Source organism: Pholcus phalangioides, unplaced genomic scaffold (assembly GCF_987345545.1).
Source record: "Pholcus phalangioides strain wild (caught in Gottingen) unplaced genomic scaffold, Ppha-v1.0 ptg000040l_1, whole genome shotgun sequence".
Lineage (NCBI taxonomy): Eukaryota > Metazoa > Arthropoda > Arachnida > Araneae > Pholcidae > Pholcus > Pholcus phalangioides.
Genome location: NW_028301626.1, coordinates 4530468 through 4548133, shown reverse-complemented (window position 1 = coordinate 4548133; position 17666 = coordinate 4530468). Strand labels below are relative to the sequence as shown.

The 17666-nt window shown below is 36.2% G+C and overlaps 1 protein-coding gene across 2 annotated transcripts in view; it reads right to left on the bottom strand.

The window, feature by feature from the left end:
- Window positions 1–7756: 7756 nt before the first annotated feature.
- Window positions 7757–17666, bottom strand: part of LOC149065300 (uncharacterized) — a 101120-nt gene continuing 91210 nt past the window's right edge. For both annotated transcript variants that reach the window (XM_089254113.1, XM_089254114.1), the window contains exon 22: window positions 7757–17418. In XM_089254113.1, the coding sequence (XP_089110239.1) occupies window positions 17320–17418 (99 nt within the window). In that variant the 3' untranslated portion in view covers window positions 7757–17319. The remainder of the gene's footprint in view (window positions 17419–17666) is intronic.

The window sequence follows — 17666 nt, the reverse complement described above, 5'->3', positions numbered from 1 at the left end:
ACATGTACCTTTCTGTTCTTATTTTTCCTGCATATTAAGTACATTTTCTTGTAATTATATTTTCTACAATAAGTATACTTTCCTGCAAAGAAGGATAAAAAATCTGAAAATCCTCTCCTTGAGAAAACTCTATGTACACTTATGCTTTCCTGTAATTAACTATATGTTTAATTTCTGTCAACCCCTTTTAAATATGAATCAATAGAATTAAAGAAATCTTTGGGATGAAATAAAATAGAATTTACAATGTCTAAGTCTCTTCGCGCATGCCGTTTCCATGATTTATTCAATGTGGGGGAAAAAAAGGAACCAAAAAAAAATAAAGCTGTCTAAATTCATTAACATTCGAGCACTTTCAAAGTGGTTTACTACAATTTCCGCTTGTATCGCTGAAGTTTTGTGACAAGCTTATGACTTTTGAATTTAGAAAACTAATCATTTCCACAACCCTTAAGGTTTTTCTTGACTTGGTACACACTGTGGATACAACACATCCTCAGACCAATATTTTGGGATTAGCTCATGGTAAGTTATTAAAAGTTGTTTTAACCCCACTGTTTGAGATTGTCAGCTCAAGTTGGTTTTTCAATTTTAAGGTGCAAATCTAAGCCAAACTCCCATTTAACCCTTTAAGTGCTTTTTGAAATTTTCCTGATCAGCATTATAATTGCCACATTTGAAATTGCAAAACCTTGCCATTACATGTGTGGCTTTCTATGAAGAGAACCCTTTTTGTATTATTTATATATTGAGCATATATTTCTTTTTTTTTTCTCGCTTCTTATCTAACCTAGAACAATAGCTAACTCTGCCCACTAACAGTTGATTGGTTGGAGGGGAATGGAAAACATTTTATTGTAAAAAAACAGTTTCACTGCATTTTTATAGAAGACAAAATATTTCGGGATGACAGAAATAAAGCAGATCAGGTTTGACGAGATTCAGGATTGCCACTGAAAGGGTAAAAAAAGGTCTCTTTGGGCAGAGCAACAGGGTCCATAATATTAAAAATTTAATTCATGATCATGTTTATTTTTAATATTGTAGAATCGATTCTGCAATGTCTTATTGATGGCCTTATCCTCTCGGCTGTTAGAATAATTGTTTAGTCTACAGTTTATATCTGTTTATCTACTGTATATATATGTTTATCTTCAATGTTATAGAATGTCTGTGATCTCATATTGATTTTGATGGTCTGATCATCTATGCTATATCAGGAAATTGCTTATTCTATAATGCATAAAAATTCAAAACACCACGTGCATCTGCACAGTATTACAGAATACTATGAAAAATAGCGTTTTCAACCTATGGAAATACAAGCAGCAATTTAAAAAAAAATTTTAATTTCAAAATATATAAAATCATGTTTATTTCTAATTGGCTATGGAACTATGACATAGTGTGTGTAACTTTGTTTATTTATGTTAAACGTCATTCAATAACATATGACTTAATAAAAAATTTCGTGTTCAAAAATTTTTTCCCTCTCACTGTGTATAATTATTTGTGCATTTCTATTATTCTCACAACCGTTCAAATATTACGTAAGCACCAATAAGGAAAAATAGGGTTTTATATTTGCTTTTAATAGCAAGGAACGGAGGGATTGGAATGAAGATTATCTAAGCATTTGGATGAGAACATATTGGCATGGCTTTATTCAAAGGTTTGAAGAAAATTGAATATATCAGTTTATCGAGGATATATAACTACAGTACTTTGGCTAACAATTTTTTTTTTCATAGTTTTTCTGCCTTGGCCAACGGATGCGATTAATGAACATTTTCTTTGATACAAATGCAAGCAATGACATAAATCAGCTGCATCATGAGATGAATTTAAGCTAATCATTGCCAGAATGTCACTAGAGCATTGATTTACTCACATCCCCTTTTTTGTAATCTTTTCTCCAGATGTACCAAAACACAAATGGATGGGGGACACCTACACACTCGACTGTGTTAACACTGGCTTAAGCAGAATAAAGCTGGTGTTTGTGCGCATAGTTTAAAATAAAAAGATCTGTATCTTATACTCCTATAAATTCTCATTTATAGCTCTCACAGCTATTCATTTTAGCGTTTGGCCAGTTTTTATCGTCTTTACAACATTCCTTGGTATTTCAAAAAACAAACTTGGTATTTTAAATTTTGGGCCATACCTGGAATAAATCAAACAATATTCCATAGAAATTTATGGGAAATTGTGTTTCAACAAACAAAAGTGATTCTGGAGCGAATTTCTTCATACAGTACTGTATCCTCATTCAGAGCTGCAACTAGATACTTTGTCACCCAGGGCAAGCTGGAATTTTGGTGCCCCTTGTTTATAGAGGAAGCAGTTAAAGAGTGAATTTGGTGCCCCTTGCATGTAGAGGAAGCAGTTTAAGAGTGAATTTAGAGCCCCTTCTGGTTCAGCACCCAGGGCACCAGACCCGTCTGTCTTTCCCCCAGTTGCAGCCCTGTCCTCATTTCCAACCAAATCTAATACAGTATCTCATACTACTAAAGACGTAATTATCAAAAATTTCCTGTTAATTGAGCATTTATCGTACTGATATAGATTTTTAATAGAATCATTTTTCATCCTTTTAATCAAAGCATTGATGTGATTTGGAAAATGATGCATCAGTAATTGGACCAGATTTTGACCACATTTGACATTTTAATGAAATGAAACTCACAGGGAACTTAGATATGCTACACATACTAGTAAACAGCTCAGCAAACCATGCATTGAAGATTATTGTTTAGATGAAAGGGGTTTTGAAACCAACTTGATCGATGCTCTTCTGGGCATTCAAAATGTATGTGCACTATTAAGGAATCAAAAAGTTATTTTTTTAGTTTTGCTGGCAAAAGATGTTAGTAAAATATTATAAAGCACAATGGCAATTGATGGTTGTTTTGTTGATTCGTAGAGGTGCTCACCTCAGCAGTTAATAAATCCCGATCTATTCTACTAGGTTGCTTCAGATCAACAAGAGAAGTAAAGAGAGCCCAGGGGGGGGGGGGTAGCTTACACAGGACCTACCTTTAAAGGGGGGGGGGTACAGGGTAAAATATTTCCTCTCATCAGAAGCTTTCAAAAAACATTTTAAATTTACAGAAATTAATGAAAACAGTAGAGATATTTTCATACGATATTTCATTAAAATTATTTGAATTTAAATTCAATTTTTATCTCTTGGAGGTCACGAGGGGGGTATACATTATATTATTATATCCCCCACCCGCGTATCTCTCCAGAATGGGGAGGGCAGCCGAAGCCCCCTTGGTCAATAACGGTACTAATCTAGAAAGTTTTGGTCCAGTTTACTTGATTTTGCTGACAAGTGGGGTTGGGGAGGGGTAAAAACCCATAAAATTTTACTTAAGTAATACTTGAACGGTCTATAGTTACGGCCCAACCACTTCCTTCTGGAACTATTTCAACTTTTCTCCGGCTCGGAAGGTTTCAATCTGATTTTTACACTTCTCTTACAGTGTTTACGCCGCTAAATTTACGGTTCGAGAGTAACTCATTCCCGCTCCTCTGTGATTGGTCGAGTTCACTAGGGAATGTCGGATTTTTAGCCGCTAGTAGTATTATAGGGGCCTTGATACTACCCTTATCAAGTCGCCTTAATTGGAAGCAATATATTACTATCATCTGGGACCGATTGAGAAACCAACTTTTGGACAGAATCCTGTGTTTCGTTTTAGCCTTCTTTGCACTTCTAAGAGAAGACTTGCTAATGAGCGGCGATGATACCGGGGAATTTTCTTGGGCGTTGAATTTGGATGCAAGCGTGTGCTTACGGGGGGGCCTCATCGATTTCGAGGAAGAAACAAACAGAATACTTTATGAGATCATCTAAGATAGAAGTGTTAGTCTCATCAGCTAAGTAATCCTCATAGTGTACCATAACGGTGCTGAAATTTGTAGCAACGCTACATTTGTCCTCAACAAGAAGACGATTGTCATAGTCAGCTAAGTAAAGTCCCAACAACGACATTAGACGTTTCTGGTATATCTGACGTATATCGTCATGTTCAAGAGCGAGTTTCGCTAGCTTGCTCAAGGCTTCGAAATCGCTAGGGGCCTGACCAGGAGCGGGCAGACGGATGGCACAGACCTTCATGTTTATGCCTGTAAGATTGTAAGCCACAACTTACCTTTACTGATGTGCCATATAGTTATGGCGCTTGAAAGAATTCAGTGAATTAGGATATTGAGAAAGTTTAGAAATTAAGATTGGCCATCTTGGTGGCCGAAATAGAAAATAGGAAAGATCAGAAAGTCGAATCTTTTCCACGGGAGCTCGAGCCTCATCAAGGCTGTTTATTCACACGAATGAGTTTGACCTACTGAACTCAAATTTTGTATATATTTATTTTTAATCAAAGAAAGGTACCAGGTAGGGCCTCCGAAGAACGGCCCTGTCGCTACTGCCGTCCCAACATCATCATAGCCCCAGGGTACAGGACAAAATGCAAGAGAGAGGATCTATCTATCTATATATATCTCACACACACATTCATTAAATAAGAAAATAAAACTCGCATCTAGTATAATCCTTGACGATAGGAAGATGGCAGTACTCTTCGACAAGGAATTATTTGCGTCAAAGCCGTACGGCTTCCGGCAGAAACTAAACCAAGTCAAGACCCGGGCAAAGTTAAGACGACAAATGCATCGCAATTGAAAGGGCGAAAACGGAAAAAAGTAGTGTTCCCGATGTTGATAGAGGGAGCTCACACGATTTAAATTTGGGTGTTAAATTTCAAATTTAATTTTAAAAAAATGTTCGCCATCTATCGGCGGGTTGGTGAAGCTCGACCAGTCGATTGCTTGGATCCTTCGGGGGCAGAATTTTTCGATATTAGCATACAATTTAATTTTTTGATTAATTAGTATTAAATTGTTCGGGTCTGCTTGCGGACAACATATCCCATCTTCACGGATCACACGGTTCGCGCCGTGGCCTTCGAAGAGAAACCTCGACTCCGATGTTTATGAAATTTTCTCATTTCATATCGAAAGATGCCAGCATAGGTCAAGGAGAAATAACGCATCGTTTGCGGGCAAAATTTTCAGTCTGCAGGGTTGCCATTAAAGCCACTGCCACACTTGTGTCAAGGCTGGCCCAATACGCTCCATGAGCAAGTAGGGTGGCCTCTCCACCATTGCAATGATCAAATTTCGGAAGCTGGAAGGTATTGGGAGGCTGGTCGAGTACCTTCCAGCTTTCAACCCAAGTCAAAGGAGCCGCATTCCTTCCAATCCCCACATTGGTCGAAGAACGCCTACAGTCACAACACGGTGTTTTGGAAAAACAGGCTGTTGTTTTTGGCAAATATCCGCCAAGGAATATTGGGCCAAGCTGTGCCAGCGTATAGTCAGCCTATGCCGCTTGTTTGCATCGGGGGAAGGGAAATACAGTAAAATCCAGACTATCCGGTGGAACAGCGGATCAGATAGGTCGGAGTTCTCTAAAAATGCTCACTTCCTACTGCCACCAGGGGCGGTCTTAGGGCAGTGCGACCGGTGCAATTGCACCGGGCGTTAAATGAGAAGGGGCGCCGAAACATGAGAAGGGCGAAAAATGGGAAAATGATTTCTACCCGCTCTAGGAGGAGCGCAAAATCCAAGGTAAAAGAGCAGAAAAAAATTCGACATGATATGTTATGACATAAAATATCGCTGTCCTTTGAACGCATCAAAACGAAAAGATTGAAACAAAAGTTTTTTTAATTAGGGAAGTCAGGGACATAAAAAGGTCCCACTCAGGTAGAGATTTTGTCTCGAACCGCCCCTAAGTGCAACGTGTGTGTGTGTGGACTTGAAAATTGTAACAAACCGTACATACACAACTGAACATCTTTTCGGAGTTTCATGGATCTTGTTCCAGATACCCGGTGAGTAACGGTAAAGCTTCCTATAAGGCTCCTAGACAGTATCTCTGGTAAGGTGTGACCACAATGGGACTTTGAAAGGACATCTTTTTGCTTTCAAGAAACTAATGAGGAACGTATGTTGGAAGTTCAATTTGAGTTTTTTAAACAGCTTTGTAAACCAGATTCTACAATCATGGACCCCCCCCCCCCCATTCTGTCTTTTAAACTAAAAAAAAGTGAGGTGCAAAATATATATTACTTTATTCCAGCGGTTCTCAACCGGTGCTCCGCGAGTCAAAAAAGGTTGAGAACCGCTGCTTTATTCCATTGGGACCGTTGTCCCTAAAATATGCTTCACGGCATTGTTTTATACCTTGGTAAGGTACTAGATGGAAGAGAATTGCGCGTTATCGTTGAGATTAAAGCCGAAGTCCCTGAGGTTAAAAAAAAAATATAGAGAGAAAAATAACCCCTTCTCAGTGCCGTTTTAAAGCATGGACTCACCCGGGCGCTGCCCGGGATCTTCAAAAGTAGAGGGGGGGGGGCCCTCACGAAAATGAAATCTAGTTAAAATTATCTAGAATTTACTAGGCAGGGCCTCAGAAAAACCACTTGGCTAGGAGGCCCATGATGCTCATAAAATGGCCCTGCCCAGGTCCGTAACGTGCTTTCTCGGGGACAGACTTTTCTTGAAATGGTTATGATCAGAAAAAGGAGTTACAAGTGCCCCCTCCCATTCCGCTCGGGTCACCGTTCAAGTAGCTTCGGAATAGTTAAAGGGCCTGCCCAAGTTGCAGAGCCCGGTGCTTTAGCTGGTGTTTGCCTGCCCCTTCCGTTTCTTTTTCTTAGTACTGGGTCTGAAAAGGATAATTTTAAATGTTCACATGAGTTTTATAAATATGAAAGTAATCATACGAAAATATCACTTTCATTTAACCACTTTTATTATCAGTTTAACCCTTACGAGTGAAACTACATACTTATTTTACCATAAAATTCAATTAAAATAAGTATGAAGAAGACAAGATCCTTTGTGATGAGTACCCTGCATAAATGTGTGACGTTTTTTAATGTTTTTAAATCAAACAAGTTGGGTTTTTATGCTTGTTTACAAGTTAAATGGTGGTAATCCCATTTTAGGAAGAAAGCTAGAAAGCTTTTCCGACTTCTTCGTCCCTTAATATCTAACCAGGGGGGGGGGGGGGCGATGGGGACGATCACCACACACCGAGTCTGATAATATGGTAGAATAAATATGTCCCGTATTTTACGTGACAGTAATGACTAGCAAAAATTGCCTCCTCCGACACATCACTCTGGATCCGCACCTGGGGGGGGGGGACTGACTACTGTTTTTGCACCGGGCGCAACTAGGTCTAAGGCCCTGACTGCCACCATACACCATCAAAAACTGCTCCTATTTATATTTTGAGATCGCTTTTTGCACAGGGCAGTACTGTATATATTATGTAAATGTTTGTTATGTACTGTGCGTTTTAAAAATTCATTACAGAAAAAGGAAGGCCAAGAATATAAATATTTTTACGAAAATTATGTAAATAGTTCTTATTCACAACTTATTGTCATTTTTCGCCTGTAAATAGTCATTATCTTATGCAAAAATTAAAATTAACGCATTCATCTGTAAATATCGGCAACAAGCTTAGTGAAGTTTGGCGACAGATCCAATGATCTGGCGACAGCATGTCGCCAAGAGACAATGCCGAATAATCGAGATTCTACTGTATTGGAAGCAAATATTTGAGAATGACTATTGGGTCAACCTTGATGCAAGTGTGGCCATGGCTTTGCGCGAGGTTTTTCTACTATGACTAAATATACAGACAAACGGGAAAAAAAACCATCATTAATTAATTCAATTTTTAATTTAATTCTTTCCAACAATTTTTTTTTGCACTAAACGTTGCGCATCGAATAAATGGTTTCCATAACAACAATCTCTAAATAACTCTTCCATGAACACATGGTTCTTATACAGTTACTATTATTTTTTTAAACTTATTGCACAGGCATCATCATCGAATTATATAATTATCATGATCATACCAACCAGCAAAAAAAATCTTAATAGTATCATTAAATAAAAGAATTTTTTTAATATATAATTATCTCGTTAAAACAATGTTTCATGACATGAGCGGCGCAACACATAATGTTCACATATATATATTAATTGCGACAACATTACACACACACACAACACAATACATTCGACAATTAATATAACACGTGATATTTTGGAAAGCACAATTATAATAAAATGGAAAACCACCATTACATAAATCTCTTGACGCATTTTATTACATGTATTTTGCCTTCCGAAAAACATAATCTAACCTGAACATGAAGGGAAAGGAGACTATTACAGTATTTATAATATTGTCATTATTATCGAAATACTGTGGCTAATCCCTTCGTACTAGGATTAGCAACACGCACTGTACAAAATTAATATTTTTTCCACCTCTCTTCCTCTGTTACATATATTTTTCTTATAAACACATGAAAAAACACATTTTATATTTACACGAAATTTTGATGTAGACGAATATATAAATGAGATTTAATAAAATAAAATATGTTAATATAAAAAATGGAATTATAAAATGAAAACCATATAAAATCAAAAAAAAAATTTCTATAAATCGGATAAAATAAATAAAAACTCTTCTTTGGTATATCTCGGCTAGATATTTACAAACACTTTATGAGTTAATACAGGGTTTCCCAATAGCTATGCAGCATAAGATTTCTGCAGATTATGACAGAAATCGTTGAGACAAGTATTTTGATACGTAACACGTGTCTCTCTGAATATAGTCACAAAAGTCTAATTATGACTATGATAAGCACTATACTCAGAGATATCGTTGTTACATATCAAAATGCCTCATCTCAATGATCTCCATCACAATCTGTACAAATCTGATGCTGTGTACTCATTGGGACACACTGTATGTTTATATTCATTATTTGAACATAGCAGATTCTGTCCCATACTGGATATTATTCTGGTGATCATTTGCAGATTTAGTTCATACTGATAGACTCATCTTCCAACTTGTCAAATAATTTACTTTTTTCCCAATTTTTGCCACATATTTTACATCTTCCAGACTTTTGGCAAATATTTTATCTGTTCCCCCAACTCTTGCCACATATTTTACATCATTGCAGACTCTTGCCAAATATCATACACATTTACCGATTTTTGCCAAATATTTTACGCCTTCCTCCTTTGACAAATACTTTACCTTTTCATCTAACTTTTGCCAAATATTCTACCTTTTCTTTAACTTCTGTCAAATATTTTTTCTTTTCCCTGACTTATGCCGAATATTTGACCTTTCCCTGAATGTTGCCAAATATTCTACCTTTTCCCGAAATATTGCCAAATATTTTACATCTTCCTGAACCCCTTTCAATTTATTAGACTTTCCCAAATTTCTAAGAACTCTGTAGGGACTCCTATCTAGGTCTCGCAACCCTGTTATAACATACGCATGGCCTGATGTTCAATAAATGATGCCATCCATCTTCAAAGTTTCTATATGCTGTGCATTTGGAAATAGCCAGAAGAACACTATTTCTTTTTCAGTGGTTTAATTCTCTTAACCCGTAACTTTTTCGATTTATTTTGATAGATTAAGAACATCGGAGGTATTTTCAGCAGAATCAGCGAGATCACCAGAATAAAATTGAATGAAGCAATCAGAATAAGCATGAAATAAATGCATATTTTACAAATGATAATAAGTTAATAAAATTGTAAAAAATAATCAGTGAAATATAAACACAGACATCTACAGCGGATAATTTAAGTCTCAATATATAATTATTATGTACAAAAACGATGTTATAATAAACGATGATCAGCGTCATGATATGCTGTTTCATTTATGATCCTACAAAAATCCTGCTAAATGCAATCATACAGTTTTTGTACACAAAAGATGTTTCTTTTAAATATTCTAGCTCGAATTCTGTTCAGGCCGATAAATGGGCAGTTTTCATTGTTTTGTTTATTTAAGCACACATCTACATGCTGTTTATTCACATCGAGATTTTACAAAATCCCTTACTTATGTGTATATATTCAACTTACATAATTTTAAAAAAATTCCTTCGAGCGTGTATTATCAAACACGGGATAAAATGCAAATACACTAAATTTTTAATTTTATTTTTTAAAAATATCTCACATCGATGAATTTGTCCTGGAATTTATAAAACATATTTTTTGTAATTTTTCTTTAACGAATATTGATGAAATCTATCAATTCATGAACAGGGGAAAAATCATGCTCCAAATTTCTCTCTATATAGGTTTCCTTTATCACAAAAAACATTTTCAGCTTTATGAATTTTTTAAAACCGGAAATTCAATTATGTTTTGACAGCTCCATCTATTGGTTTTTCCTCATAATATGATCAATTTAAATTGCGAAATTAAATTTTTAATATACAAATTTTTAGCAAAAAAAGATGGAATGTGTAAATAAGATCACTGAAAAACATATATAGTAAAAGATGAAGATAGAAAATTGAATAAGAACTATAGTCATTATTAGATCTTATCTGGTAGTCCATTAGGGCACAGCTGGACAAATCCCACGTCGCCATGGTGACTAAAAAAACTAATATTGGGGCCTAAAATTTACCTTGTGTAGTAACTACATTGCAGGCTGAGAGCAGCACAAAATGCTTGGAATTCAGGCTAGCATACCTGACAACATATGAAACATGGGCGGAGATACGGGGGGTGGCGTGGGGGGCATTGCCCCCCCCAGTGTCAAAAGTGGAATCGACTGATCTAATGTATATATGAAATGACATCATCATCATCGTGCCCCCCCCCCCCCCAGCAATAATGACCTTGCCTACCCCAGACTTCCGTCAATCTCCGCCTATGATATGAAAGAGGGTCACTACGCCCTGAAAAAGTCAAAAGAGGCATTATTTTGGACCCTTTTTTTGGGGTGAAACTTTTTTTGGCACCTAAAAAATTGTTCTGGCACCTAGATTTTTTTTTGTGATTTGTCCAACTCTGCATTAGGCTCTACCCCATGCCACTGCAATTTATCTCAAGACATTATTTCTCATACCGATACCTACAAGAAAAGTAACATCATCAAGGAACAAAGGATTATTTGAATAGCTAGATAACAAGAGCTCTCATGGGTCACATGTGGTGCTTCCTCGCCTCGTTCAGGGTCATCTTAATGAACTGATACTCCTAGGCATGGCCCAGGAGTCTCAGGTGCATGAGAGGCCCTCGTGCAACTGAGATAAAGCATCAACAGAAAAGCATCAACAGAAAAGCCACTGACAAAGACTGGCGACACTCTTAGGAGTCTACACACTTTGAGAACTACTGTGCCTAATTAGCTAGTTGGTTGGCTATTTTCTGCCCAAGAATACTTCAGCAGGCCATAGAAGAATTAAATGACTTTGTCAAGGAAAAAGCATAAAATAAAAAATGAATAAAAATCCTGATGAAATCAATATAAACCATACCCAGAGTCGTAAGTAGGTATCTTGTCAGCATGGGCAAGCATCCAAAGGAGGACAAAAAGTGAATTCAGCGGCCCAAGTGACCACCAGACACACCCGCTATTCCCAAAGTTATGGCTCTGAACATATAATACTCGCTTTGATTTTTATTTTTTTCACATGTCTTTTAATATTTTAGCGCCCAGACCTTGAATTCATTAACACAGCCTCATTGACATACAGAATCTTGTACACTGATAAATCAAAGAATTTCTAATTCAGACGATTCGACAGAAACAATACCCGCACAGTGATTTACAGTACTCAAGTGCTGTATCAATATGAACATATTATGCTTCAAAATTCTTTCTGCAAGCTTTGAAGACGAGATATTTGGTCATAGGTTGATTGCAAGCCTGAGCATTCTTACACACGCTGAAAGTCAATACTGATTTTTTTACAACACAAATTATATGTAAATCGTTAATGCTCAAATGCAGGGTGTTCTTAAACTTTTGTTTTACAGACCCAAATCTCTTCGAATACACCCAGAGTTGGCCGCTGGTTAAGAACAATGGCTTTTTAATGAAAACAGCAATCAAACATTATTGTGGAGACATGGAAAACAATTGTACTTTTGTCCATATTTTTAGCGATACGTCCATACTTATATATTCATACACACACACACACACAACAAGCTGATATGTCCGACTTCTGAAATAACAAAGAAGCAAAACAAAGTTATTTACAATCATAAAGAATATTTTCTTGTGCTCGTAAAACTACACATGATACATAACATGTCAACAAATAACTGAATAACGTCATTGATTCATTTTCCATATATTGCATTATAACTGTTCCGAATGAAAAATAGGTTCTTATATAATCAACATAGCACCGATATATACCATAATGGGTTTTGCTAATAAATTTGTTCAAACACAGACTGGAATTTTGGACATTTAATTGTAGTTAGCACTTGTGCCGTTCAGTAGTTGAGAAGTTGGAACTACCCAAGTGTTTATAACAGCAAAACAGATTATTATCATTGATGAAAATTACGAAGAACATACTGATAGAAAATCACTTAAAATGAATATCGGGAGCGGAACATAATAACATTAACAACGGGACCAACAGTTTTGACTGAATGAAAGAAATCAGGTGGAAGCTTCTAGCACGTCATTTTGATTGTGATGTTCGAGGATGTTGTAGTACTACATATTTATTCTCTTCCTGCATGCTTAACAAAGCATTATAACACATATATACTTTTTAATCTACAAACCATTGAAACACAAACAATTTGGTGCATTTTGCTATGCCTGTTGTTATAACAAACTATGTACATACTGTACAGGGAAATATTGATAAAGCCTCTGAATACAACAAACTGAGTAATTGCAGTAAAAAATGCAGACACAAACAGACAAATACCTAAACAAACTTCTCAATAGATGTATTTTTTATTTTTGACAACAGCTCGGAGTTTGAATATATTCATATCCGAAAATAACGTATTTACAATGAACTGCAGCTTTGATTGATCGAAACATCAAATAACAAATTTAAAAGCACTTATTAATTTAAACTTTTAAGCAGTTGAACAATCACAAAACAATTTAACAATTGATGATGATCACTACAATAATCAATAAGCACTTCAAAGACGTTTCACAAAACCAATGCCAGACAGTCAGTTTCACGAGATTATTTTGCAAAAAAAAAAAAAAAAATTGGCATTAGCATCTAGGGTTGAAACAGGAATATACACTCTGAACTGGGGCAAGCATGCATTTTTGCCAATCTTTATTGAGATGGTTAATGAGAAATTCACAAAAAGGGATGAGTTTGCACTTGGCACCCTAGACCTGAAAGCTCTCTACTAGTCGCAGAGAGGAGCCAATAGAAACAAAACTTTAGAGAGTTAGGGGTATGACAGATATCCAGAATAGTGTAGAAGCTTGATTACCTGATGTGATTGGGACAAACTTGCGTCACGAAACTAAAATTCCTGGACAAAAAAAAGCATATGTACATTTAAAAGTCTATTATCCTTGAACACACCACCATTCTATGGTCAAATCAGAGAAAGTCTGCAAATATGGGACACACACTTGCCACAGTCTTTAGGCATTTTACTAGTCTTTGGAAACAGAAAGGCAGAGAAATACTATCTACACTAAATCAAATACAGGTAAGGATATACAGTATCTGTATTGCACATTTGACAAACATATAGACAATTTTGTCACCCTTTACTGAAGCTTGAAGTTATTGTGGCAACATTATATCTTGAATTGAAATGCTCTTGCTGCTCCAGCTAAACACTACGTTTGGAAAAAACATTCAAAAGGATCATAGTTGTTTATTTGCACTTGCAAAGTCCCATCACTTTCAACATTGTGTGTGTGGCTTCATTTTCCTTCATACGAGAAGTAAGGTAGAATAATGAAGATTCTACCATGTTGCATTATATATTCATGAATTGGATGGGATCAGTCCTCCACAAAGCTGATTGAAGAGCCTTCAAAGGGACAGTCCCTTTAAAGGCCCTCAATAATTTTTATGGAGATCCCGTAGGTGTCTAGTTGTAGCTCTGTTAACAACTCAACATTGCACAATAGAGTGAAATATTAATCTGGTATAATGTACTCAATAAAGTTAGATTAGGAAAAACTTACTAATCATTAACTGTCCTACAATCTGACCATTTTATGAACATGGGACCCACCTACCAGAAACAAATATGTGTCCAGGTACATCACGAGAATCTGAGCCAACATCCATCAAACTTGTGGTTGGCGTGCTTATCTAGTGGCTACAGAAGTATTTTATAATAGGACTCTTTCAAGAAATAACCTTCATATTTACGCACGCATACTACTACTCTCTAAACAGCACATACACCTTTCAAACATTCCTCTGAGGAATTTTATGCACGCATATTGCAAGACTCAACACTTCAACATAATCTCTAGCTACACTGTGCACAATATGTAGCATTGTTCATTATTATGCTTTGATATATTCTATCAACAGACAACATACTTTCACAATGTTCTCCCCTAAAGCCTTTTCACCAGATGGACCAGCCTTTAAATCTTAATATGATTAGTTAAATTAAATCAATTACAAGTTATAGCTAAATGTAATTTTAATAATACCATGCTCTGTGTCAAGTCTTGCTAAACAATAAAACTCAACAAAAAAAAAAAAAGCAGAGTTGTTGCTGTATTTAAATGGCTTTGTTTCAGCAAAGATACACAAAATAGTATTACTAATATAACTATGCATCAAACTGGAATAAGAAAATCTGGTAAACAAAAGCATTAGGCTTTTTCATCGTTAGTACAATAGTTGAAAGATGGCTGTTTTGCCACTGTAAATGAGCGAATAAATTTGAAATTGCACCCTCACATTGAACATTGAAGGACCAGACACATCCCGCTTCCCATCTCAGAGAGATATCAAAGCTTTCCCGGGGGATGGATGCACCCTTACAAGAGATGAGCATCTTCAGAAGTCAAGGGATCTAGTAATGTAAAGTTGCCAGAGTGGCGTGGTGGTAAGGTGTTCATCTACCACTGTGAAGGTTGCCGTTAGGTCCCAAGTTCGAACTGGGAGAAGAATATAGATAAGGTGTTTTCCCTAACAAGCTTCAGGTAACCACAGATAGATGGCACCTTCATTTCCAATCCAACTCATTAATGGCAGTAAATTGCTATATAGTGATAGGGCCCTAGCGTTGGTGTTTGGTAAAATAGTAATGAAAAATCACAATGGGTAATTACATTTAACTGCTTTCAGTAAAAAGATCGTAGGGAAAAGGAGCAATTTCCATTGCCATGCTTTGCATTGTTTTTGTGGATTCCTTTCCTTTTTTCTTCTTTTTTTCCTCTTTGCTTGTTTACGATTGTTAAAATATGAGAAGCTCGGAGACTATTATGGTCAAGGCTCCACGTGGGTGGGACAAAAAGGATCCAGGCCAGGGCCCACAGATAGTTCTTTTATCACACTATAAATTTACTGTAGAGAGGCCCGTGAAAAATTCTCAGAGGAACCATTAAAGATTCCATTTAAATGATGCTGGGGGGGGGGGGGCATGTCATCACTAAAACATCATAGGTGTAGAGATAGACTTGGACAGCTGGGGAGGGACATGATGTCAATTCATATACATTTATATGCATAAACATTAGATCAGCCTCTCATTGATGATGGGGGGGGGGGCACATGCTCTTCTCTGTATCTCCGCCCATCATGACTCCACATAATTCTATAGTGAATTAATTATGTGAAAAGCCCTGAAGAAATTTTTAAGGTGTTCAAGAGTAATGGACTGGTTGAATTGAACTGTCCAAGCAGAATGGGATGCTCCACCACCTTATCATACAGTGCTTGAATGATCAAACTTTTGCCTTATAATGGAACCATTTGCTTATATCTTTGGCCACAGAGCAAAAAGTTTTGTGTTGTTCTGTAACGAGCACTCGGCTAACTGGAAATGTTCTGCAGTAAAAACCATCATAATAGTGCTTTTTACACTTTTTCATGAAATTCTTCCAGACTGTTCGGCAACGTACATCGCAGATTTTGGCATATTCTGCTTTGGGGGATCTTTGGTATCATCAATACTCAGACTTCTTCCAGCTAAGATGCTCTTACTTGCTTAGGTGCAAATTCAGGGCGATGTGTTGGGGGGAAGAGGTCGAATTAGTAGGAATAAAGGTACTAAAGTGAACATACATTGTTTTTCAAGAGATGTAGGCATTACTTTCATATTATGTCTTGTTCTTGATTTCACTCTGATGCCTCCCCCTTCTGGATTTGAGCTCATGTTTGGCTAGGCTTGCACCGCGAAGTCGAAGATAAAGTTCGTATTAATGTTATTTCTGAGCTGTTTTGGTGCTGCAAAATCGAGGACAAAGTCTGTATTGCAGGTTTCAACCTCAACATTGCATAAGCAAAGATGCTCGTTGCTCGTGCTGGAAAAATGTTGACTTAGTCATCATTTACAATGTCCAAACAGCTTGAAAACTTTCAAATACACAATTTCAATAGCAATAAATGCAACATAAATACCCGTAACTATACAATGTAGCAGTTAAAAGATTTGATGTGGATAGAAGAACTCTCTCGTTTTCTTTTCACTGTTTGTATGATAAGATCCAATACAGGAATAAATAAACAAAATAAAAAAAAAAGTTAAAAAGTCCTTTTGAAAATATGTCTTCTTTTTACAAGTATAAAATGACATTAAAAATTAAATTATAAAAAAAAATTTGCCACAATCACCCTTTATGACTATTTAAAAGGCAATAACGAAAGGATAAAATGAAGGAAATTTTTTTTTATGGATAATGAGTGATAATTACCACATGATTACTTTGCCTTGCTTCTCCGAAACATGATCATATTTTGTTCTTTTTTTTCCCCTTCCTTTTATAAAACTTAACGTAGACACAGTTTAAATGCACAAGTAATGGTAAATAGCTATAAACCTAATGCTAAATCGAATACCAACATCAATTTACATGCAATGAATTCGAGATCCGAACAAGCTACACATTTAAAATATATATAGGCTGCAATATTTTTTAATTTCAATAATATATATATATGTATTCATTTATATATTAATTTATATAACTTTTCTGCTTTTTTAAACTCCTAACAGGCGTTCGACAGAAAATGAAGCACCAGTTGATCATCTGAGCTGCCTGTGAAGAACGCCACTGAAGGCACATTGAGTAGTTTTGGCACAAGCATATATATATGTATAAGTATATAATTATCAAGTCATTTCTCTCCTTCACAGTGCCTCTCATTAAAAACTTTTCCCCATTTGGATTTAAACACAACAGGGGATTTTTCCTTTCTCACTGGGGAAAGTGAAATTTCAAGCCCCTGTTCATTGCCTAGCGATCATCAGAGAAAGTGTCGGCTCGTTACTATTCAGAAAACTGGCAGCTTTTTCCAGATGAAGGTATGAAAAATCTATTCCGTTGGCCTGTAAAAGACATGAAAGAACACTCCAATTAGACACCATTATAATGAACAATATCAATGACAACTCGGATCAGATTACTAATATTATTATAAAAATCATTTGATGGTAATAAAATGGGAAGGAGATTTAAGTCTAAACTATCTTCTGTTTCACAGGACATTCTACCGTTTATTTGAAACAAAAACTCTTCTCTTCTTTCCTGGTTCATGACAATGCGAAGGACCATTACCTTGATAAGAAAACTAAGA